The 25,727-nt window shown below is 39.9% G+C and overlaps 1 protein-coding gene across 8 annotated transcripts in view; it reads left to right on the forward strand.

The window, feature by feature from the left end:
• The window catches only part of LOC126458440 (choline-phosphate cytidylyltransferase A-like), a 133,350-nt gene that overhangs the window by 78,991 nt on the left and 28,632 nt on the right, over positions 1-25,727 (forward strand). For 6 of the 8 annotated variants that reach the window (XM_050095497.1, XM_050095500.1, XM_050095495.1 and 3 more), the window contains one exon: positions 17,145-17,354. In XM_050095497.1, coding sequence (XP_049951454.1) covers positions 17,145-17,354 — 210 coding nt within the window. The remainder of the gene's footprint in view (positions 1-17,144; positions 17,355-25,727) is intronic. The other 2 variants (XM_050095498.1, XM_050095499.1) reach the window with 1 other exon arrangement.

A 25,727-nucleotide genomic window follows, 5' to 3' on the forward strand; every position in this document is an offset into this window, starting at 1 on the left:
TGTCCCTAAAACTACCTTTCCCAATGATGTCGCTATTTTCCACAGCGCTGACTGTTGATTTGTTGTCTGCTGTTTCAGCCTCGGGTGATAATCCCGGCTCTTTGTTCAAGTTTATGCCAATTGATTTTATTATTTTTTATTCAGTTTCCTCGTCTGTCACATTGTCTCTACTCCAGTAGATATCACACACTCTTTTGGTGTGACATGTGGCCTTTCAAGTCTTATAATGTCACAACACTAAAAGTTCATATGGCAGTTGCAAAAGCTAATTGATTGTGTGGCCTAATGATCAGCCTTTTGGGCTATACTCTGTTCACCATAAGAATAAACATCAGGTAAACATTACACTATGTATTTTCCTGCATTTGCTGGAACCTCATTGGATTTCGTTTCACGTGGCGCAGAAGCCAATCTGTCTCGAGCACAATTAAGTACGAAAATGAGGATATGTTTAATGCTGTGCATTACGCGTACATCGACTCAGCGATAATACGGGACAACAGCTTTACCGGTGCATTTTGTTTGGAAAGCACTGGCCAGCACCTGGTCCAACTGAACTGCAGTGATGTGAACAGTTGTAGCAAAGACATAAATGTAATTTAATTCTTGAACAGAAGGAAATAATGGTAAAACACAGGCATACGCATCTTAGGTGATCCAAAGGAAAACATGCTCTCGATCTTAGCTAACATAGTACTGTAATTAAAAATAAGAGTGATGAAAATTCCTGATTTTATCAAGGGTAATTTTTCTCCATGAGCTATATTCAGCGTAAAAGCGCGCTGCTGGGACTTCACTGTGTAGCCAAATATTGAAGCCATTGAAGGTATTACAGTCAGTCATCTGGTAATATCTGAACTACTTCCTTATTGGACTCCGAGGAAAGCAGTATATTTCAGTATTGCCACACTGATAACGAGGTGATTGACAACAGGATCCCAAGCCACCAAAAAGTCCACATTTCCTCCTCCTCCTCTTTTATGATGTGCTGTTCTGCATTTTGCCATCATTCAGCAGTGATGTGTCAACAAGCTTTGTGCATTAGTTCGAGTAAGTTTGGCAGCTTAAATGTCTTGTTATTTCTCGCGACATATCCCTTAACTTGGCTCCAGATCAGTTCTGTTAGGTTCAGATAGCAGTGGTATGGTGACAACTGTAAAAATACAGCATTTGTACCATGGGCTTGACGTTGTGAAAATTATTTTCCATGTTTCTACGATACTTATCACTCTGGCTCATGTGAGGCCACATCTGTCCTATAAAACAGTGGTCATATTCAGACAAAAAGTTTTTGATTTTACATTTTTCTCCAAAAAATCTAATTGTGTAATGTTTTTTAACTTCAAAATTTGTAACAATCTTTTATGATATATCGATAATTAAGAATGTGTGTTTGCAATGAAAACCAGAATTCTGCATGTGATATGTAATTAGAAACTAGAAGACGTGCATTTTCCTTGAAAAAATGATTGTTAAGAATGAGTTAATTACCGTATATTGATAAATTTCATATTTAAATGTCGTATGTATTGAAACGCAACAAAAAAAAATTGTTGATCACATTGAGTTTTGAACTACCACCCACCAGCCGACTCGATTATCAAGAAACGAGGCTATCAATTATGCCATGATTACAGTTGCAATCACATCTCCAATATTTATTAAATCGTGTTTCTCTACAAACGTCAGAGCTCATTTTTCTCTGTAACATTGTGAAAAACATTAAGAACAACTGGTTTCTAGCCATTAGTGGTGCTCTGCACGCGTTTCACTACGAAACACGAAGCAGTGTCATCCATTTGTGCGGTACTTATGAACAGTGATACAATCACAGCACAAGTGGTGCTTAAAATAAAAATTACGTAGCTAAAGTATGATTAAGACAAACATTGATGGCTGTTAATACATCAGAAGGTCTTAAAGTTCCATTTACAGTGACGTAATAGTAAAATCTCTAATACGTAAGTTGGACCTACTTCCAAGAGCAGAACAACACCGGTGTACAAGAGCTATGGCTGCTGACAATCATTGTGTGTGTGTTTGTTTACATCAGATTTATTCTTATGATGAATGGAGTATAGTAAAAGCTGAGGACATGTGTTTGATCACTAGTGCCAGCTTCAGATTTTTTCTGGTGGAAAGGTCTGGAAAAAGGTCTACTCAGCCTAGTGAGGCCAACTGTAAAGCTACTTGAATATAAATCAGCAAAATTGATGCACAAATCATGAAGTAGTGTTAACATTGACAGGTTCGCTCCAGAAAAGGTGAACATACGGTGTTTATTTAAGAGCAGTGAAAGCATCAACCATTATTTTTTCAGTTTCACACGAGACACTTGATGTCTTATTACGACAGACATTATTCTTTGCAAGACTCTGGACTAGTTCTATGAAATTTGGATCTATGCCAGGAGTGGTCAGGATTTTGGCTCGTGGGCCATGCACGAGCCCAAGTGCCAGAGCACTCAGCCTCGCTTCACATTCCCCAACTACCACACCACACTATCTGAGCGTGAAGAGGGAGAAGAGGGCAAAACAGTGAAAACGACACATTTAAACGACAGTACATTCATACTGCTTATGACTTGGTCTTGTATTTAACATTTATGAACAACACAAATCACAAACAAAACAAGTTTTCAGTATTAATTAATTATTTTTGGTGTGCTGAAGATGTAATATAATTTATGACTGGTACAAACTATTGGCATACTGACAGACGCAGACAATTTTACAGAGTTTTGCACTCAAGTTGCCTCGTAATCGTGAAGTACTGTAGCACTTTTGAAACACCATTATCAGACTTGCAAATCTACCTGAGAAAAGCAATGTAGTCGTCCTGGAGAGTTTTAACGTAAAACAGTTTGTAATTAAAACTGGAATTACCTTTCAGATCAATCGTTAAATCTGCACATGCACTGGTGCACTTTCAACTGAAACGGCAAACTGTCTTGAAAATAGATGTAAGATAGACAGTGTCCTCAAAACCTTTATGGAACTATTATTTTAATTCTTGCAAGGTCACAAAGAATGCTTCAACCTTTGTGCTTTCTTTAATGCCAGTGAGTTTAGGGAACTGGATAGTCTGTGTGAGAAAGTGTCCCTTCCACAATGTGATTTCCTTTTTAAACGGATCCTCATCAAATCAGAAAGAAATTACCGTGAGATGTCTCACTGTGGGTAGAGTGCAGTCAAGTCCACTTAAAATGCTAAGTCTGCAATCCATTCCTTTTTCCTTGATAAATTCAACAATAGCGAAATTTAGATTGAAAAATCATTCCAGGCATGCCCCTTGACTTAACCAATGTCTTTGCAGTAATATATTAAGTCTCCATACTCTTTGTTCATATCCATTGAAATTTGTTGCAACTGAAAATGGATTAACGGGTGCAACTTCAGAAATTTTGCTATTTGTACCACCAATTTCTTCAAGTGCTCCATACCTGCAAAGTTAGTACAAAGTGCTTCTTGATCTACAGAACAATGAACCCCATCTGTCGATCATTGTGATTTTTTGCTCTTCCACTCTCATCTAAAAGTTTAAATTCTTTCTTCATGGTACTATAATGTCGTTTTGTACCAAATAAGCAGTTCCTGTCACTTAATGAGAATTGAGAATTCTGAGTCCTCTCTTCTGTCATTTCCATTCATTTTAAGGGATTGTACCTGGACCTCTGAACATACTACATACCACGAACAAATAGCGAAGAGTAAACAGTGCTGACACCACAATTCTGCCAAACTCGGAGAGTTGTACTGACCACAACATGCTGCACCACAATGCTAAACGAAATGTCATGCTGTTCCGGGTACTTCCGAGAACAATAGAGCAAACCCGAATGACAGGCCGGGCCGTGGTCTTCTCGCGGCCTGCACATTGTGCGTGTGCAGTTTGGCATATTGTGGCTGCCCCTGTTCATGATGGTATGGCATTAGTAGTTAGGGAACCATTTGGCTGCAAAATTTTTTCCATAGAATGAAGAGGGGAAGGTTGGTGCTCCTTAGTTAATTTAAAAGTTCAGCTTTGTTTGTCTCTACATTTCTAACTTTTTCCTGCCCATGTCTGCATGATAATCCGAAGTTCTCATGTTGTAGCCATAGAGGAGAAATGGCCACAAAATGAAACTCTACATTCACAACATTTCTAACTTTTTCCTGCCCATGTCTGCATGATAATCCGAAGTTCTCATGTTGTAGCCATAGAGGAGAAATGGCCACAAAATGAAACTCTACATTCACAACAATGAAATGTTGCCTTGCACTGTTGTTTAATTATACTCGTTGAGTAATGTGATTTTTCACTATTTATTTACTGTGCACTGTTTATTAAAAATAAAAAATAACTCCTATATTTAGGCTCTTTCCGAAACAAGATTCCATTGACGAACAGTCTTATCTTAAGAGTTCCTTTGCTATCCTGAACGTATAGTTTTTATGCGACGAAAGCAGTGATGGTTTTGCAGAGATGGTTTTCTCTACATCATTAATAATATTGCAGAAATTTCCATTTAGTAATTCACGTATCTACTTCATCATTTTTGTGCATTTTACTTGTTCTTCTTTGGGGCAGATACTCGAGTCCTGCCTTATGGACTGATGACCTAAGCAATTTGGTCCCATAAGATCTTACTACAAATTTACTTGAGTCCTGCTCCACTCAGCATTGTGTCCCTCCTTCCATTGACTTCACTTTTACATGTCAACATTTGCTTGCACCCTCTCCTCCCTCTGTTGTTGGCATATCACGTCTTTCTTGTCCTTACTATCCATAAAATTAAGGTTGTTAACAGTAAGTTGTTGTGGATTCGCTTGAAGGTGTTTTCCACAGATGCCTGTCATGTTTATTCAAATGCTTGTAATGTTTATTTTTCTTTTTCGCATTGCGAGGTAATAAAGCACAATGCTTTGAATTGAAACGTGGCTGTACTTAGTTACATGACAAATTAAATCGTGCTATGGCTGGGTTAGCCCATCACCTTGTCAAGTAACAACAACAACAAATTGCTAATAAGATAACAGTATGTGTGATGTTCAGCTCTATACGCTTCATAGTGTTTCTCTGCCAACATTTTTCCTATAAATTGCAGATTCAATGACAAGTTTTTCTATAAAGGCAGCTAACTTGGAATAAATTAATTTCTGATTTCTTTTATTGCTGTAATATAAAATGCAGTCAATATTATTTTTGCTGATTTGTGAGTATATTTTCTTTAGTCAATATTACATTCTACTGAGGGAATCTAATCAACATGTAGACATTTCCTTTTCTTCAAACCATTATCAAGGAAACTAAGAAGAAGAAGTTGTTGTTGAGAAACAAATAGCAATAGTTGCACGGTGTCTTGAAGTTTTTCTTCTTAATTTCATTCAATTTTGAAAATGAATGAACACTATATGCTGTTGCTGGGGAATGGTCAGTGACTTGAAATTTTATTCGAAATATGTACTTGGCCCATTACTGTAAATGATGCAACACACCTGGTTGCAATGGTATTAAATTGATGAGAAGATGTGCTTCCAATTCTGGCTAGCATATTGGTTTAAATATAACTTTCCAGATGATTTATGTAGGGAGTTGACACAGTTTTACAAATATTTGATGAAAGTTCTACTCAATGTGTCATTTTATAGTTGTCAAGGAATTGGCTATATTTTCATCTGTTTCAGTTGGTTATGTACTAAAGAAATGTGCTTTTTGTAAGTGGCCACAAAATCCTTAACAATTTTGTAATAGAAAGTTTATTGCACAGTTTCAGTACTTGGTATAGCTTTAAAAATTATGGAATGGAGCCGTAATAAGAAGTAGTAATACCCTATCCTTTAAGTATCATTAAATATGTTTTGTGGTAAATACAGTTGTTAATCAGCTCAGGAGTTTTTGAGGCTGTACAAGTTTTGTTCTTTAGGAAAACACCACCTTGTCTGCTCCCAGGACTAAATGTCCAAGTAAAATTATATTTTGCATTCAGATAGCTCAGTTTCGTGAACAGTTCTGGATACTCCCATATCCAATAAAATACTTACACCTTTTTGGGGACAGAATATAGGGAAGAATACATAAAGTGTATACTATGTACAGGTTTGAGGTTTATCCTCACATTTTCCCTCAATGTACTGGACCATCTTAATACCTCTCATTTGAACAAGATGATACTACTAATTGATAATTTTTAGTCCAACACACAGATTTTCCTAAGATCCTTAGAACTGGAGCCTACCCATACAGTTTTGAGTAGAACTCAACAAGAACAGCCTATACATAAAACAATAAGCACATATTTATCCCTTTACAAAACCTATCCCAGCAAAATAGTCCAGAAAAAAGAAAGAAAATGTTTTAATTAAAGGTGCAAACTGTGGTAGTATTAGAAGATACTGGTCATGACAGAGGAATTACTTCCCTCACTTAATTATTGTGTGTCCTACTAATCATCTTTCTTAGTATTCTCTTCATTGTGGAAAACACTGGAATAATTAGATCAGGTAATGGCCTAGTTTGGTTAATACTGGAGAAAAATATTTAGTATCACATTGTAAGAACCTAATGATAACTAAAAATGTGCTTTCTTAAACTAGTTGCAGTAAAAGACCCTTTCATATTACCTAAACCTAGAACCTGTACAGAGCTTACAAAAATATAAATATAAAAACTGGTCAAAGCATGATCTACAATTGGAAGCACATTCATAACACTCCCTGCAGCTTTGCTTTCTCCAGTATATGTTTTGATGTGCTCTATTGGCCCAAAGAGTGTTTTGTTTTTTCAACTGAGACACTTCTTCTTGTTCCTATTTCCTCTTCATTTTGTGTGTTCCCCATTACTCTTCTTGTTTCTCTGTGAGGCCCATCAATATTTATTTTTCCTTGCATTACAAAACTATTTTTTCTTAACTTCAATACCTGGTTGGGTATAGTCTCTCCCCCTGAATCCAAACAATTGTTTCTCCACATCTCTTTCTCACAAGTCTCATGAAGGATATCTAGTTGTTCCACATAATGTAAAATTGAACTACCTCTTGACCATTTCTTCCCAATCATTTTTTCACATATCCAGGTGTGCATTCTATTGGTCAATACTCATATTAGATGGCTGTCATTAGTTCAGCCAAGAATTTGACCCTTGTAAAGTGCCTTCAAAATAATTTCAGAACTCGGTCAATGTAGGTATGTTGGTCATGGATCCAGTAGTTTGTAGGTTATTTCATGCTGTCATTCTTCAGACCAGTTATTTCTCAGAATCTTCGCATTTCAGAATTTCTTTTGTATTAGGGAGTCCCATTGTTTGTCTTCTTATTTTAGATACCACATTACATGTACATCTACATCCATACTCAGCAAGCCACCTGATGGTGTGTGGCAGAAAGTACCTTGAGTACCTCTATCGGTCCTCCTTTCTATTCCAGTCCCGTATTGTTTGTGGAAAGAAAGATTGTGGGTATGCCTCTGTGTGAGCTCTGATCTCTCTGATTTTATCCTCATGCTCTCTTCACGAGATATACGTAGGGGGGAGCAGTATACTGCTTGACTCCTCAGTGAACGTATGTTCTTGGAACTTCAACAAAAGCCCATGCTGAGCTATTGAGCGTTTCTCTTGCAGAGTCCTCCACTGGAGTTTATGTATTATCTCCGTAACGCTTTCGCGATTACTAAATGATCCTGTAATGATATATAAAAAACAAAGATGAGGTGACTTACCGAACAAAAGCGCTGGCAGGTCGATAGACACACAAACAAACACAAACACACACACAAAATTCAAGCTTTCGCAACAAACTGTTGCCTCATCAGGAAAGAGGGAAGGAGAGGGGAAGACGAAAGGAAGTGGGTTTTAAGGGAGAGGGTAAGGAGTCATTCCAATCCCGGGAGCGGAAAGACTTACCTTAGGGGGAAAAAAGGACAGGTATACACTCGCACACACGCACATATCCATCCACACATACAGACACAAGCAGACAGGTCTTTAAATATGTCTGCTTGTGTCTGTATGTGTGGATGGATATGTGCGTGTGTGCGAGTGTATACCTGTCCTTTTTTCCCCCTAAGGTAAGTCTTTCCGCTCCCGGGATTGGAATGACTCCTTACCCTCTCCCTTAAAACCCACTTCCTTTCGTCTTCCCCTCTCCTTCCCTCTTTCCTGATGAGGCAACAGTTTGTTGCGAAAGCTTGAATTTTGTGTGTGTGTTTGTGTTTGTTTGTGTGTCTATCGACCTGCCAGCGCTTTTGTTCGGTAAGTCACCTCATCTTTGTTTTTTATATATAATTTTTCCCACGTGGAATGTTTCCTTCCATTATATTGATCCTGTAATGAAGCGCACTGCTCTCCGTTGGATCTTCTCTATCTCTTCTATCAACCCTATGTGGTACAGATCCCACACCAGTGAGCAGTATTCAAGTAGTGGGTGAACAAGTGTACTGTAACCTACTTCCTTTGTTTTCGGACTGCATTTCCTTAGGATTCTTCCAATGAATCTGTCTGGCATATGCTTTTCCGACGATTAATTTTATATGGTCATTCCATTTTTAAATCACTCCTAATGCCTACTCCCAGATAATTTATGGAATTAACTGCTTCCAGTTGCTGACCTGCTATATTGTAGCTAACTGATAAAGAATCTTTCTTTCTATGTATTTGCTGCACATTAAACTTGTCTACATTGAGATTGCATTGCCATTTCCTGCACCATGTGTCAATTCATTGCAGATCCTCCTGCATTTCAGTACAGTTTTCCATTGTTACAACCCCTTGATGTACTACAGCATCATCCGCAAAAAGCCTCAGTGAACTTCCGATGTTATCTACAAGGTCATTTATATATATTGTGAATAGCAACGGTCCTACGACACTCCCCTGCGGCTCACCTGAAATCACTCTTACTGCGGAAGACATCTCTCTATTGAGAATGACATGCTGCATTCTGTTAGCTAGCAACTCTTCAATTCAATCACACAATTGGGCTTTTAGTCCATATGCTCTTACTTTGTTCATTAAATGACTGTGGGGAACTGTATTAAACGCCTTGTGGAAGTCAAGAAACATGACATCCACCTAGGAACCCGTATCTATGGCCCTCTTGAGTCTCATGGATGAATAGCGTGAGCTGGGTTTCACACGATCGTCTTTTTCAAAACCCATGTTGATTCCTACAGAGTAGATTTCTAGTCTCCAGAAAAGTCATTATACTCGAACATAATATGTGTTCCAAAATTACAAATTTGACTGCCTTTGTATGATTCCACATTGATGGGAAAGCGTCTTCCAATTTCTGCTAGAAAACTATAGGCTATATTCCTCTTCAGACTTGAAACATATATATATATCTCTTTCCTGATGAGGCAACAGTGTATATATATATATATATATATATATATATATATATATATATATAGATGATGTGACTTACCTAATGAAAGTGCTGGCAGGTCGACAGACACACAAACAAACACAAACATATATATATATATATATATATATATATATATATATATACGAGGGCCATTCAGAAAGTAACCTCCGGTTGATTCAAAAAAATACACCAAGTTAAATAAAAATGTTTTAATATATACATCTTACAACTACATCTTTGCACTATTTTTCTACATAGTCTCCATAGCGATTGAGGCACTTATCGTATCTCTTCACAAGCTTTGAAATTCCTTCTGCATAAAAATCACCCGCTTGTGCCTGGAGCCAGCCTGTGACCGCATCTTTGAGCTCTTCGTCGTCATCAAACCGCTGTGACCCGAGCCATTTCTTCAAATGCATGAAGAGGTGATAATCACTTGGCGCCAGGTCTGGGCTGTGAGGTGGATGGTTGATAACGTCCCACTTGAAGGACTCTGTGAGCAGAGTGAGGACGGGCGTTATCGTGCAAAAAAACGATACCGGAAGTCAGCATACCACGGCGTTTGTTCTGTATAGCCCGTCGTAACTTTTTTATTGTTTCACAGTACATGTCTTGATTAATGGTCGTACCACGTTCCATGAATTCAACCAACAACACCCCTTTGGCATCCCAAATCACCGTTGCCATCAGTTTTCTGGCAGAAAAATCTTGCGAGGCTTTTCTTGGTTTGGTAGGCGAATTTGAATGTGCCCACATCTTTGATTGTTCTTTTGTCTCAGGGTTCACGTACTTAATCCAGGTTTCGTCACCGGTCACGATTCTGTTTAACAATGGTTCTCCTTCGCCCTCATAACGTGACAGAAAGTCTAATGCAGAGGCCATTCTTTGAGTTTTGTGGTGGTCGGTAAGAATTTTGGGCACCCATCGTGCACAGAACTTACGGTAACCCAATCTTGCTGTCACTATCTCGTACAAGAGAGTCTTAGAAATCTGTGGAAAACCAGTAGACAACTCCGACATTGAGAAACGTCGATTTTCACGAACTTTTGCATCAACTGTCTGAATGAGTTCGTCAGTCACCAATGATGGTCTACCACTCCTCTCTTCATCATGAACGTTTTCTCGTCCACTTTTAAATAAACGTACCCATTCACGGACAACTCCTTCACTCATAACTCTTGGTCCGTACACGGCACAAAGCTCACGATGAATAGCTGCTGCAGAATATCCTTTGGCTGTAAAAAACCTTATGACAGCACGCACTTCACATTTGGCGGGGTTTTCTATTGCAGCACACACCCGCTGGCACGCCGATAGACACACAAACAAACACAAATATACACACAAAATTCTAGCTTTCGCAACCAACGGTTGCTTCGTCAGGAAAGAGGGAAGGAGAGGGAAAGACGAAAGGATGTGGGTTTGAAAGGAGAGGGTAAGGAGTCATTCCAATCCCGGGAGAGGCCAGACATACCAACAATTAAAGGGAACAGCCATGGGTACCAGGATGGCCCCCTCGTACGCCAACCTATTCATGGGTCGCTTAGAGAAAGCCTTCTTGGTTACCCAGGCCTGCCAACGCAAAGTTTGGTACAGTTTTATTGATGACATCGTCATGATCTGGACTCACAGTGAAGAAGAACTCCAGAATTTCCTCTCCAACCTCAACTCCTTTGGTTCCATCAGATTCACCTGGTCCTACTCCAAATCCCATGCCACTTTCCTTGACATTGACCTCCACCTGTCCAATGGCCAGCTTCACACGTCCGTCCACATCAAACCCACCAACAAGCAACAGTACCTCCATTATGACAGCTGCCACCCATTCCACATCAAACGGTCCCTTCCCTACAGCCTAGGTCTTCGTGGCAAACGAATCTGCTCCGGTCCGGAATCCCTGAACCATTACACCAACAACCTGACAACAGCTTTCGCATCCCGCAACTACCCTCCCGACCTGGTACAGAAGCAAATAACCAGAGCCACTTCCTCATCCTCTCAAACCCAGAAACTCCCACAGAAGAACCACAAAAGTGCCCCACTTGTGACAGGATACTTCCCGGGACTGGATCAGACTCTGAATGTGGCTCTCCAGCAGGGATGCGACTTCCTCAAATCCTGCCCTGAAATGAGATCCATCCTTCATGAAATCCTCCCCACTCCACCAAGAGTGTCTTTCCGCCGTCCACCTAACCTTCGTAACCTCTTAGTTCATCCCTATTAAATCCCCAAACCTACTTCCCTACCCTCTGGCTCCTACCCTTGTAACTGCCCCCGGTGTAAAACCTGTCCCATGCACCCTCCCACCACCACCTACTCCAGTCCTGTAGCCTGGAAGGTGTACACGATCAAAGGCAGAGCCACGTGTGAAAGCACCCACGTGATTTACCAACTGACCTGCCTACACTGTGACGCATACTATGTGGGAATGACCAGCAACAAACTGTCCATTCGCATGAATGGACACAGGCACACAGTGTTTGTTGGTAATGAGGATCACCCTGTGGCTAAACATGCCTTGGTGCACGGCCAGCACATCTTGGCACAGTGTTACACCGTCCGGGTTGTCTGGATGCTTCCCACTAACACCAACCTATCCGAACTCCAGGGATGGGAACTTGCTCTTCAATATATCCTCTCTTCCTGTTATCCACCAGGCCTCAATCTCCGCTAATTTCAAGTTGCCGCCATCTTTGCCTCTGCACTTCCACCTCGACTGACATCTCTGCCCAAACTCTTTGTCTTTAAATATGTCTGCTTGTGTCTGTATATGTGTGGATGGATGTGTGTGTGTGTGTGTGTGTGTGTGTGTGCGAGTGCATACCCGTCCTTTTTTCCCCCTAAGGTAAGTCTTTCCGCTCCCGGGATTGGAATGACTCCTTACCCTCTCCCTTAAAACCCACTTCCTTTCGTCTTTCCCTCTCCTTCCCTCTTTCCTGATGAGGCAGCAGTTTGTTGCGAAAGCTTGAATTTTGTGTGTATGTATGTGTCTGTTCGTGTTTCTATCGACCTGCCAGCGCTTTCGTATGGTAAGTCACATCATCTTTGTTTATATATATATTCATTCATTCATTCATTTCATTGTTGCCCTTACGGACAGTGTTTGAACTCGAAAATCACATGATGACACAATTTTCACTTCTTTCCTTTCTTCCTCTTCTCTTCCCAAAATCTCTTCATTCTTTGGCTGTGCTCCTGTTTCCTTTGCTCTGTCCATAATGTTCCTTTCTTCTTTCTCTCCTTTACAATAAATTTTGCACTCCTAACTTTGTTTCTGAAGTATTTCCTGTCTCCTATCATTTGCCTGTTGATCCCTATCTGCCTTAAGTCTTCGTCTATTTCATGATACCAATTTGTTTTCTTGCTTGAGCTGTTTACTACATCAAAAATTTCCTTTGTAAGTCGGTTGTTGTCCATTCTCTGTATGTGCCCATAGAAAGTTAATCTGCATTTTCTGATCGCGTCTGTTAGTCTGTCAGTGTGCTGGTACAGCTCTTTGGTAGGTCGCTTCATCCATATGCCATCTCTGTGAATTGGTCCAAATATTTTTCTGAGAATTTTGCGTTCTATTTTTTCTGTGTCTATGATGCCTGATGCTCCAATTGTGGTTGTTTCTGACGCGTACAATGCTTCTGGTAATACAACTGTTTTGTAGTGCCTAAGTTTGGCCTGCCTCGATATGCTTTTCTTATTATAATGTGACCATGTGAGTTTGTATGCCTTCTGGAGTTTCTTCGTTCGTTCCATGTTAGCCGCCTTGTTTGATCCTCCCATTTGTATGTACTCCCCTAAATACTTAAATTTTTCGACTCTTTCTACGGATCCATATACCGTATGCATGGTGTGTACATTGTTGGTCTGTCGTTCCATATATTGTGTCTTCTCGTAAGATACCTGCAGACCTGTTTTGGCAGCTATTTCATGCAAGCATTCCAGTGCTTCCTTTGCCTCCTGTGTATTATTGCTGAGTATGGCTATATCATCTGCAAATGCCAGACATTTTATGATTGTTTTGGTTTCACGTGTTCTTCCCAGCTGTATTCCTTTAACTTGTCTTATATAAGTGTTGCCGACTGCAGCACTTTATTCTGCCTGTTTACATATCTCTGTATTTGAATATACATACCTTTACTAGTTTCTTTGGTGCTTCAGTGTAGATGCATTACAATACCAGAACATAATGATTTTATTCAGTTATTTTCATTACAGAACATGAACCAAAATTTAAGATAACAAGACTGCAGCTTTTCATATAATTACTTGTACTGTTCTATCCCATTTTCCTCTTTTTGTTTATTTATAATTTTCACATTTTACTTAACAAATATTTCCCACATATATATATATATATATATAAAACAACATTTCACATTAACATCTTGCTGAAAATCAGTTTAATATTACAATTGCCAGACTATACAATTTTCTCTATGTGACAGATTGTCACCCAAGATCCAAATCGACACAGTTAGATACCTTTGCACAAAGAAGCAACCAGATGCACATTGTCATTTGCAGTGCTATTCCAGGGGCCGGGCTAATCAATGGCATGTTACTAACATGGAGTAAGTGGCCCTACATTACAGCAGGTGGTGATGCTTTAAGTCACATACCGCTCCCCTGACATACAGCATTCATGGATTACTTTGTTTCTGCCCAGAATTTACGTGTTCAGAAATCTTCCCCCTTATTTCGTCAGCTACGAGGGTTTGAAAAGTTCTCGGAATCACCACAAGAGGTCAGCACTTGCGCAACAAGTTGTTCACATGATATTCATTGGGCTGTTGCCTGTAAACACATGCCACGTCAGTGCTCTTGGAAGAGAGCTGTGGTGGTGTCGTGACTCTGTTGTTGTTCCTGCATAGTGATTTGTGAAGATGGAAAAAAAAATCGAGATTCGATCAGTGATTAAGTACTTCATAAAGAAATGTATGAAAGGAAAGGACATTCATGCCGATTCCCAGAATACACTGGGAGACTCTGCTTCTTTGTATTCAACTGTTGCCAAGTGGACAAATTAATTTAAATTTGGCCAGGAGAGCTTTGTAGTTGATACAGGGAGTTGTAGGGCTCTTGAATTTTCCTTCCTTCTCTTTTTCAATAGTTCTCCTGAGATCAGCTTAAAAGTACTTAGGAGCGTTGTGTCAGAGAGCATATTTAAAATATTTGAGGTATTGATAATTGTTTTGAGTAGGTGTTGTAGCACTGGAATTCTATTAGGAATCAACTTTCTACACTTTTTCTTTCATAAGTTTTGCCTAAAGGCTTGAACACGCATAACAACGTAGTCCCACAATTTGGTGATCAGAGTCATGTTCAAAAATCCACCACTGATTGGTACAGCAGGGTATGTGGTTTTCTGACAAGCATAAGCATGTTCAAAAACTGTCAAAATTGGAAATAACAGTAAGAGGCTTCACACAGTAAGTTGCAAGCCAGTGAATCCAAAAAATGAAGCAAAGTCTATCTTAAAAAGAATCTGATTAATCCTAGTTATGTCCAAATCGACACTCCAGACCCTTAGGAAGTGATTAAACAATTCCATCTACAGATTGCTGCACAGTTGTGGAATATATTCGTCACTACCTGGTGAGAATACAATAAACAGCATTATTATTTTAAGGTGACAATGGAATGATTTTATTTTCAAATACTGGCTGAAGAAGTGATAAGTTATTAATATTTTACTTAATATAATGGAAGGAAACATTCCACGTGGGAAAAATTATATATAAAAACAAAGATGAGGTGACTTACCGAACAAAAGCGCTGGCAGGTCGATAGATACACAAACAAACACACAAAATTCAAGCTTTTGCAACAAACTGTTGCCTCATCAGGAAAGAGGGAAGGAGAGGGGAAGACGAAAGGAAGTGGGTTTTAAGGGAGAGGGTAAGGAGTCATTCCAATCCCGGGAGCGGAAAGACTTACCTTAGGGGGAAAAAAGGACAGGTATACACTAGCACACACGCACATATCCATCCACACATACAGACACAGCAGCTTGTGTCTGTATGTGTGGATGGATATGTGCGTGTGTGCTAGTGTATACCTGTCCTTTTTTCCCCCTAAGGTAAGTCTTTCCGCTCCCGGGATTGGAATGACTCCTTACCCTCTCCCTTAAAACCCACTTCCTTTCGTCTTCCCCTCTCCTTCCCTCTTTCCTGATGAGGCAACAGTTTGTTGCGAAAGCTTGAATTTTGTGTGTATGTTTGTGTTTGTTTGTGTATCTATCGACCTGCCAGCGCTTTTGTTCGGTAAGTCACCTCATCTTTGTTTTTATATATAATATTTTACTTATTATGTTTCGCTTCACGTGCCTTATGTGGGAAATATTTGTTAAGTAAAATGTGAAAATTATAAATAAACAAAAAGAGGAAAATGGGATAGAACAGTACAAGTAATTATATGAAAAGCTGCAGTCTTGTTATCTTAAATTTTGGTTCATGTTCTGTAATGAAAATAACTGAATAAAATCATTATGTTCTGGTATTGTAATGCATCTACACTGAAGCACCAAAGAAACTAGTAAAGGTATGTATATTCAAATACAGAGATATGTAAACAGGCAGAATAAAGTGCTGCAGTCGGCAACACTTATATAAGACAACAAGTGTGTGGTGCAGTTGATAGATCGGTTACTGCTACTACAATGGCAGGGTATCAATATTTAAGTGAGTTTGAACGTCATGTTATAGTTGGCACATGAATGATGGGACACAGCATCTCTGAGGTAGCAATGCATTGCGGATTTTCATGTATGACCATTTCTTAGTGTACCATGAATATCAGGAATTCGACAAAACCTCAAATCTCCAATTTTGCTGTGGCTGGAAAAAGATTTTGCAAGAATGGGACTGACAACGACTGAACAAAATTGTTCAAGGTGGCAGAAGTGCAACCCTTGCACAAATTGCTGCAGATTTCAATGCTGGGCCATCAACAAGTGTCAGCATGCAAACCATTCAGTGAAACATCATCGGTGTGGGTTTTTGGAGCTGAAGGCCCCCTTCTGTACTCTTGATTACTGCACGACACCAAGCTTTACGCTTCGCCTGTGCCCATTAATACTGACATTGGACTGTTGATGAGAGGAAGCATGTTGTCTGGTCGGACGAGTCTCATTTCAAATTGTATCAAGCGGATGGATGCGTATGGGTGGGGAGACAACCTCACGAGTCCATGGATCCTATATGTGAGCAGGGGACTGTTCAAGCTGGCGGAGGTTCTGTAATGGTGTGCGGCGTGTGCAGTTAGAGTGGTACAGGACTGCTGATACATATAGATGTAACTCTGACAGGTGACATATACGTAAGCATCCTGTCTGATCACCTGCATCCTTTCATGTGTATTGTGCATTGCAACGGACTTGGGCAATTCCAGCAGGACATTGTGACACCCCACATGTCCACAATTGCGACAGAGTGGCTCCAGGAACATTCTTCTGAGTTTAAACATTTCCACTGGCCACCAGACTCCCCAGACGCAAACATTATTGAGCATATCTGGGATGTCTTGCAAGGTGCTGTTCAGAAGAGATCTCCACCCCCTCACACTCTTACGGATTAATGGACACCCCTGTTGGATTGATGGTTTCAGTTCCCTCAGCACCACTTCAGACACTAATTGAGTCAATTCCACATCCTGTTATGGCACTTCTGCATGGTTGCGGGAGCTCTACACGGTATTAGGCAGATGAACCAATTTCTTTGGCTCTTCACTGTAATTCATTCAGAGTTATACCTCAAAATATGTACAATTAGTTATGTGCATCCATTAATTATTTTTTTTACTCTTCCAGGAGAAAAAGTTCCGCTTGCAGAACAAAATGGTTGAACTAAAAGATAAAGGAAAGCGTGTAATGGAGAATATTGGAGAGAAGAAGGTAGATATGTTACAGAAGTGGGAAGAAAAATCACGTGAATTCATTGATACGTTCCTCCTGCTGTTTGGGCGGGATGGCCCCTTGGTAAGAAGAATGAAACGCACTGTACACCGAATTCGAAATGAGGTCTGTTAAATAAGTTACATTTATTCAGCATTGTTTTGGTGTGCAACTGTACCAATGCTGGGTATGTCGGCTTAAAGCACCTCGAGTTTTGTCAGCATTTTCTCTTGTAAGGCAATGTTCTGTTTCCATTTGTACAACTGTGTTTGTGTTGTGTATGTGTGATTGGACTATGTCGCATGTGTAGTGATGTATGTTTATGTGGGTCGTATTTTGACTTGCAGTTATAATGTAGAGCTGTTGGAAAAGATATATTCACGTACACTTGGATGCACTGTCCAGATAATGTATTATAGAACATCTCAGAAATGTAAATGTTAAAAGTGAAATAGTGTGCCATTGTCATTTATTCCACCACTGTTTAGGTAGACTGATATAAAACCTGACTTCTGGCTAGCTGCCATAGGTACTTAGTTTGAATTCTTCATATAAAGCAGTAGTAAACTTTTCTTCTCATCAGTACTGTAAGTCTTACCATCTACACAAATTGCTGACATTGTAGGATGCTGAAGCTTGTGGACCAGTTGTTGTATTCTTATTGAGCTGTTTTGGAGTTGTGTAAGCTTGTGGTCTAGTAGCAGTATCACACAGAATAAGTGAAACATTGGAAGTTTAAGCCCATTTTTTCCTGGATTTCAAGGATGCTCTTCTATTCCATCAGTCTGACTGAAGAGCAAAGATGATTTATATCACTTTCTGACCTGCTAACAATAGCAAAACATTTCAAAAAAACATTTCACAAAAAATCTTGCAACTGTCTGTCCTACTCAGATCGCTTTCGGCTCGAGTGTTACCCTCAGTGCTGTGGACAACAGCCGTGAAGTCACTGTGTGATGGGACTGACAATCTACACAGTTGATTATATGACATATCACATCTTGCACAGTGATCTGCAAGGGTGTACTGAAAAGTAACGCCTTCAGTTTCTTTTAATGTGGAAACTCCTAAAGCATTTTGAATAAAACGAACTTCGTTAACATTCTACATCTTTGTTCTTCATGTCTACATATTTATTACTCAACATCATCTCCCAGGTGACAAACATATTTCTCCCAATGAGGAACCAATTTGTTGATACTGTCACTGTACAATGTTTTTGACATTCATGACAGAGCCACAACCTCACCTCTGCTTGCACCGCTTCATCACTATTAAAGTGAAGTCCTTGAAGCTGTTCTTTTAAGTTTTGGAAGCAGATGAAAATCACATGGTGCAGTGTCAGGAATGTATGGAGGATGATCGATGACAGTGATCCCAAGACATGAGACTTTACAGATGTTGCAATACTCGTGTGTGGTCCGACATTGTCATGCTGAAGGAGAATGTGCTCTATCTGTAGACGGTTGGAAACTTGGTTACAGCTCACTGTTTCTCATGTACTGAAATAATTACATTACACACCAGCATGTTACAAGCTACAGTTCAGTGCCCTCTAGCAGCAGAAGGTTGTGACTTGTGTCAGCGAAGTTGGAAAGTGGACTGAGTAATATGTATGACACATAATATGTCAACTGATATTGAGAATAGAATAAAAAATTAAGAGGCATTACTTTTCAACACACCCTTGTGCAGTGTGTGTTGCTGCACTTGGCTTTGACAAGCATAAAATTATTTATTTTTGTGATGTGAATTTGCACATGAAATATTATTGATAAACTGAATGAACACTGTACAGTATCAACAGTGGTTAGATTATTAACTCCTGCTGCATACAACATGAAGGAAATTGAAATATTTAATTTACCGTCACATTTAAAATGTACCTGGGGAAAACACATAGGCTGGTCGTAAGTCCATAATAGTTTTGTTTGCATTTTATCACTCAGGTGGATATACATGTATTTATCATTTATGTCTTTCTACTTGATGTTCTAGTATTGTTCTTCCCATTGCACATTGGATTTAGTGTATTTAAGGATTATGAGAGTTGTTCAAATATTAGGAAATGGAGTGTCAACTGGAAAGTCATATTGTTTGCATTGGGTGGGATAATTCAAATTATTTGTGCCACATATGAGCTGAGTGCCATAAGATAAAAGCCAAAAAATAGTTTTCATATATCAAGCAGGATCAGTTTGAAGTGAATGATTCTCCACATCCAGGAATGCCTATAGGCTTTGATGAAGATTATTTAAATAGTTTAATCCATGATGGTTCATGTCAGTGTTCTTACAATTGACAAATATGATCAGCTGCCACCATTTAACCTTCTTGTGAAATTGATGTTTAATGTGTAAGGTTCGAAACCAGATTATGGGGATAATGTGATCTAATTTGCAGAAGGGGGGATGGGGGTGGGGGTGGAAGATCTAGTGGCCTCGCATCAAAATATAGTATCTGCTGCAGGCTAATGTGTGGGTCTAGGACAGGATCAGATTTTTGGTGACACTAAATAATGTAGTCAATTCACAAAACTAGAACTCTCAATTTATTGTTTATGTATTAATTCTTTAGTGATCATATAACAGTATTACATGTAAACTTGAACAATGGAAAATCCAGGTTGGGATAGATTGCTACTCAACACACAGGGGAGTCGTCGAGTGGCTGACAGGCGCTGTGAAAAAAACTGCTAGATATTGTACAGCTATCAGAGTATGTCTTTCATCAGATAAAGCAAGCTTCTACATTGTGTCTATCTGCCACACCGTGCTTCATCTATGTGGTGAGTAGCTACTTATCTTCTTTAGATTACATATAGACTTAACATTCTAGAGAAACATGTCTTCTTTCTTACTGATTTCAAGCCAGACACATCTGTTCTATATTAGCTGCTCTCCGCCCCCCCCCCCCCCCCCACCCCCCCGCCCCCAGTGAAAAATATATGACAAAACAGCTGAGTCAGTATAAGCAATATCTTTGCCTAATCTCTTAATCTCTTGCTGTGTATGCAAAAATAATTGTGTTGACAATCTGAAACATATACTTTTTTGCTATGGCAAAAACACTCCTGCTGCTGACGGGAGCATTGTGATACTGCAACACTCTACTGCCTCAAAACTGAAGTATCCCATAGTAGGATCTTTTGCCTAGAATTCTGCAAAGTTTTCTACAGGTTTGTCCATGCACCTGATTGGCCAGTATATGTTGTCAGTTGAATTACTTGACAGGAACTTTCATAACTATTGCTGCTTTCACTGCAGCCCAGCAATAGGAATTATTCCAAGACTGAGTGATTCCTTTTACTAGCCAATAGTTTCTTGAATGAGCAGATGCAGCACTCTGATTTCCATGTAATTTAGCACCGTCACAGAATAGTGATTGAAGATTATGAGCAACACACACACACACACACACACACACACACAGAGTCATAGAATAGAAAATACTGTACAGTTAGGTTTATTGTCACATTAACAAGACTCTTACAACCAATATACCTCCCATACCTCCATCCACTACTTATTTGCTTGAGAAGACTGTGTTCGGTTAATAACACCAGCTTCCTCTAAGAGGAACACAAAGAGTAATTAATGTAGGGTAATGAAATGTTGGGAATACGTTTGTCTAGATAACATATTTAAGCAATTAACATGGCAAGATCACAAGTTAGTTTAAGCAAGAGATAAGCCATTGCAAATGTGAAATTCTGGTTAATTAATAACTGGTGTTTAACTGTCAGAATGTTGATGCAAGCATGCATACATGCCCGCATTGTGGTGTACAGATGCCAGAAGCCAGTTTGTGGAATGTAACACAATGCCTGTTGAACTTTGTCAGTCAATACAGAGATGATTAACGCTGTTAGTGGATGATGCTGCACTTGTTGTATGATGATGTCCCATATGTGCTCAGTTAGAGACAGATCTGGTGATCAAGCAGGCCAAGGCAGCATGTTAACAATGTAGAGCATGTTGGGCTACAACAGTGATTTGTGGACAAGCATTATCCTGTTGGAAAACACCCCCTGGAAGTTGTTCATGAACGGTAGCACAACAGGTTGAATCATTAGATTGACGTACAGATTTGCAGTCAGGGTGCATGGGACCTCTACAAGAGTGCTTCTAATGCCATATGAAATCGCACCCCAGACCACAACTCTAGGTGTAGGTCATGTGTGTCTGGCATGCAAACAGCTTAGGTATAGGCCCTCAACTGGTCTCATTCTAACCAACACACAGCCACCACTGGCATTGAGGCAGAACCAGGTTTTGTCAGAGAACACAACAGACCTCCACCCTGCCCTCCATCAAGCTCTCTCATGACACCACTGAAGTCGCAAAACGGCAGTGATTTAGGGTAATTGGAATGAGTGGAATGCACGCTACGGGGCACCTGGCTGAGAGATCTCCTTGAAGTAACCAATTTGCAACAGTTTGTTGTCACTGCAATGCCAACGGCTGCTCAAATTGCTACTGTAGAAGCCGTATGGTGCACCAGAGCCATATGCCAAACATGATGGTCTTTCCTCTTGGAAGTGCCATGTGGCCATCCAGAGCCCAGCCTTCTTGCGACCATATATTCTCCAGACCACTGCTGCCATCAATCGTGTACAGTTGCTAAATTCCTGCCAAGTTTTTCTTTGGTATTGCAGAAGAAACATTCAGGTTCTTGTAACCCTATTACATAACCTTGTTCAAACTCAATGAGTTGTTGATAATGGCGTCTTTGTCACCTGAAAGGCATTGTTGACAAAAATCAGCTCAACATGCCTAACCTCGGAGGTAACTACCACTCATGGCTGTTACAGCATATATTTAAAGCAAACCTGATTTGCATCCTCATACTGGTGTTACTAGCACCACTTTTGTGACTGGTGCAAAATTTGAATAGACATCATCTTTCAGGTGTAGAAACATGCTACCAACTTTTGTTTAGTCGCAAAACTCCTCCTCAGTGTTGAGATTTTTTTTCTTTTTTTTCCAGTCGGTTTATTACTGGAATTAATAACCATGTCCTGTATCCTTCTGCACAGTAGGACCTCTCTTCTAGTACTGGCTTCTGTATTCCACAAGTTCCTATTGATTTTTGAATTGTTTAACATCCAGACATTTTTGGCAATCAGCTGTGTAGCTATAGTTTGATGACATCTTGTCATAACCATGGGCTTCTGCAATAGTCTAGTCTCCTATGGCCCTAATTACATGACTCTAAAACATATCCATCCTGGTCAAAGCTCGAGTAACTCTGATTCTCCACATAACTGTCAAAAAAGTTCTCAAGGGCCTTTCCATTTTTATTGACATAAGTGTATTGTTCATTTCAAAAAGATAAAATTTTTAATTCTTTGGATTATTATACACAGAATGACAGTTTTACATTAGAACGAAATGTTCTAGTCATCATCCAAACTTTTTGTTTTCTTTTCTGTATGTTCTGATAACTGCATCTCCTGTCATGTTATAGGAGACTGAAAGCGAACTTGTAATTTCATTTCTTCACAGTTTTATCATCTTGCTTGTAATCTCATTGTGTATGGTTTCTTTGCATAGTTCACTTTCTTGATTTCAAACTTTCTCCTGTTTGTAGGTTACACAATTTCACTGTGGGTGTTTGTGTTTCACAATCAGTGCTGCGTTTTTGTATTTTTCGTTTTTGTTCCTCTATTTGGGAGAGAGTGCAAATAAAAGCACTCATAATTAAAACTAGTTTTTTAAGTTTATAATGTTCAGATGAACAAAAAGTATCATCTGTTCATAATGTTGACAGGATAAAAAAAAAAGAAGAGAAGAAGAGCTTTTCAGTTTGCATTACACTTGTGATAGAAAAACAGAAATTACTGTAGCAGCTACTGAAGAGGGGTGGGGGGGTTGTCCACTCAAGTAATTCTTTCTGCTCATAATTTATGGTGCTGAAATTATTGTTGATGCAATGAATACTATTCATAACTACACTTAGCCACTAAGTAGTTACGAAAATGAGAGGAAAGCTCGTTGACATTCTTTTCATATCATCAGTCAACACAGCGGGTGCCTGCAACCCATTTTGCGCCCACTCAAACAGATTGGCTGTGGAAATGTATTATTTCAATTCTTGACTTTACATTTACACTGCACAATGTTACCAATAGACCATGAGCAGATACGGCACCATTACAGCTTGAGCAGAAAACAGCACTTCCTACAGGAACTTCCACATGAAAATGACTGGGTTTATGATTCTGGTGGGTAGCTAAGTTAGTCACCTGAGCCCAACTTAAAAAGATAGTGTCATTTTCCACTTCTTCTGTACTAATTTTATTGGGACTTAGTCTCTGCAGTGACTGCACATGTAAGACACAGACATGATATGATGCAGATAACCAAATAATTCCACATGGTTGAAAGCAAAACACTAAAAAGTTCTAAAGCACTCGCCAAACCATGTTCAGGAATAATCATAGAAAGAGGGCCAGTCAGGCCAAAACAAGCTATCATAAGCAAAGTCTGTAACGGAGACCAGTCCCAATAATCCTGCAGTTGTTTGAAGGTAACCAATAAAAGCCAATGGATAGTAGGAAACACACTACCTGATAAAGAACATGAAGCAATCAAAAGGGGTGGGGGGAATGAAATGTAACTTCTCAGGTTGAGGGGGTATCTGTTGTTTTCAGTGATTACAAAATTGAGTCAAATTTGCAAAGAACTTTGGCAGTATAAGCCACTTATCAGCATGATGGTGCGTCTTCACTGGAGTGGATGCATGCACTGATTTGGTTGGGAAGGGTGTCTTAAAGCCATTGTATCCTCTCCTGAGACAAGGTACCCCGTAACTGTTGCAACTGGTCCTTGACATTGCAGCATATTAGCATTTGGCTGAAGTTGATGTCTGAACTGGTCCCACAAATGTTCTATCGGTGATAGATAAGGTGACTGTGCTTGCCATGGGATTACCTCAACTTCACACAAACGGTTCACAGAGGCAGATGCCATGTGTGGACAGGCATTGTCCTGTTGAAAAAGGGCATCGTGATATTGTTGCCTGAGAGGTAACATATGAGGACACAGGATGTCTGTTGCATACTATTGTGTCATCAGAGTTCCCTCAGTCACTACTAAACATGGCCTGAAGCCATACCCAATGGCTTCCCACGCCATGACACAGGGAGTAACACTGCTGTGCCTCTTCAGAACACTGGAAGAATGGGACCTCTCCCCAGGTCGCCATCATACCCACCAACAGTCCTCATCTGGGGTAGTGCAAAACTACAGTTTCATCACTGAACATAATGCAACACCATTAGTCAGCAGTACAGGCTTCCCAGTTAAACACCATGCCAAATGCAACTGTTTGTATTGTTATGTTAATGACAGACTATGCATGGGTTGGTAATTCCTCAGTCTGGCTGCTGCTTGTCTCTGACCAGTGGTGCGGCCGACATAGAATATTCTCAGATGGTAAGTACTGATATGGAGGGGTTTATTCTGTGCTGCTTGGTGCACAATACTATATCCTTCCTTGTGGTGGTCAGACATAGTAGACTGGAACCTTGGCAATGAGTATCCTTGCCCTCACATTCCCACGCAGTCCATCATCCGGCCACTTTCACATCCGAACGCCCAAAAGATCTGGATATTGCATGATACAACTAGTCTGCCAAATGGAGACCCACAATGAGGTCACTTTCAAACTCTATTCAATCCAATCCCCTCCACTTGCCGCGCTGCTACAGTAGTTAAGTTTGGCAGTGTCAGATATTGATAATGCCGACTCACATGAATATGTGGTATCTGTGTGTCCTTCATTGTGTTCACTCAGTGTTGGATGCTGTTCACATCCTTTATACGCCCTATGATTCCTGTTAACGTCACTAAACATGAACAACACTAATGCGCTTTGGTGGCCATTCCATCTGTTTCAGAGAATTGCAACTCTTAATCGTTTATATACCCACTGATAGTGTGTATATGTACGAAGTTATGTTGACATCTGACCATGTCGTCTGGGTGCAGTATGTTTTTGTCAGGTGGTGTAACTGAGTTGTGATGGTTGCATAGTATTTGCAGCTAGTCAGAGGACAAGTTTATGGAGCTGTCTTTCATAAGTATATCTACGTCCTTGGTACCGCGTGCCGCCATTAGTCTCCGTCTCCTGAGGATCTGTCAAATCCATGGTGCTATCTGAATAATAATAGTGACCATACATTTTGACAAGATGTTTGACTCATTTTACAACCAAGACATAACGTTATTCCCCCCTGAAATCTCCGTGTAAGTCTTCAAATGATCATTTTTGGGCTGGTGTGTTGTGGAAAAACTGTTTCTGATGTTTTGGCATCCATTGAAGGGTCTGTTAGACTACCACCATTGCTAAGGAGTGTCAAACAGAGATCAGGGAGAGACAAAAGAGCCTGTAAGAATTGTAATGTGGTCCAATAAATGGAAACCTCACAGAATATTGATTAGCAAGAGCAAGAACTAGGCTATAATCAAGCACTGTAAAATAAAATCATATAAA

The sequence above is a fragment of the Schistocerca serialis genome, chromosome 2 (genome assembly GCF_023864345.2).
Source record: "Schistocerca serialis cubense isolate TAMUIC-IGC-003099 chromosome 2, iqSchSeri2.2, whole genome shotgun sequence".
Classification (NCBI taxonomy): domain Eukaryota; kingdom Metazoa; phylum Arthropoda; class Insecta; order Orthoptera; family Acrididae; genus Schistocerca; species Schistocerca serialis.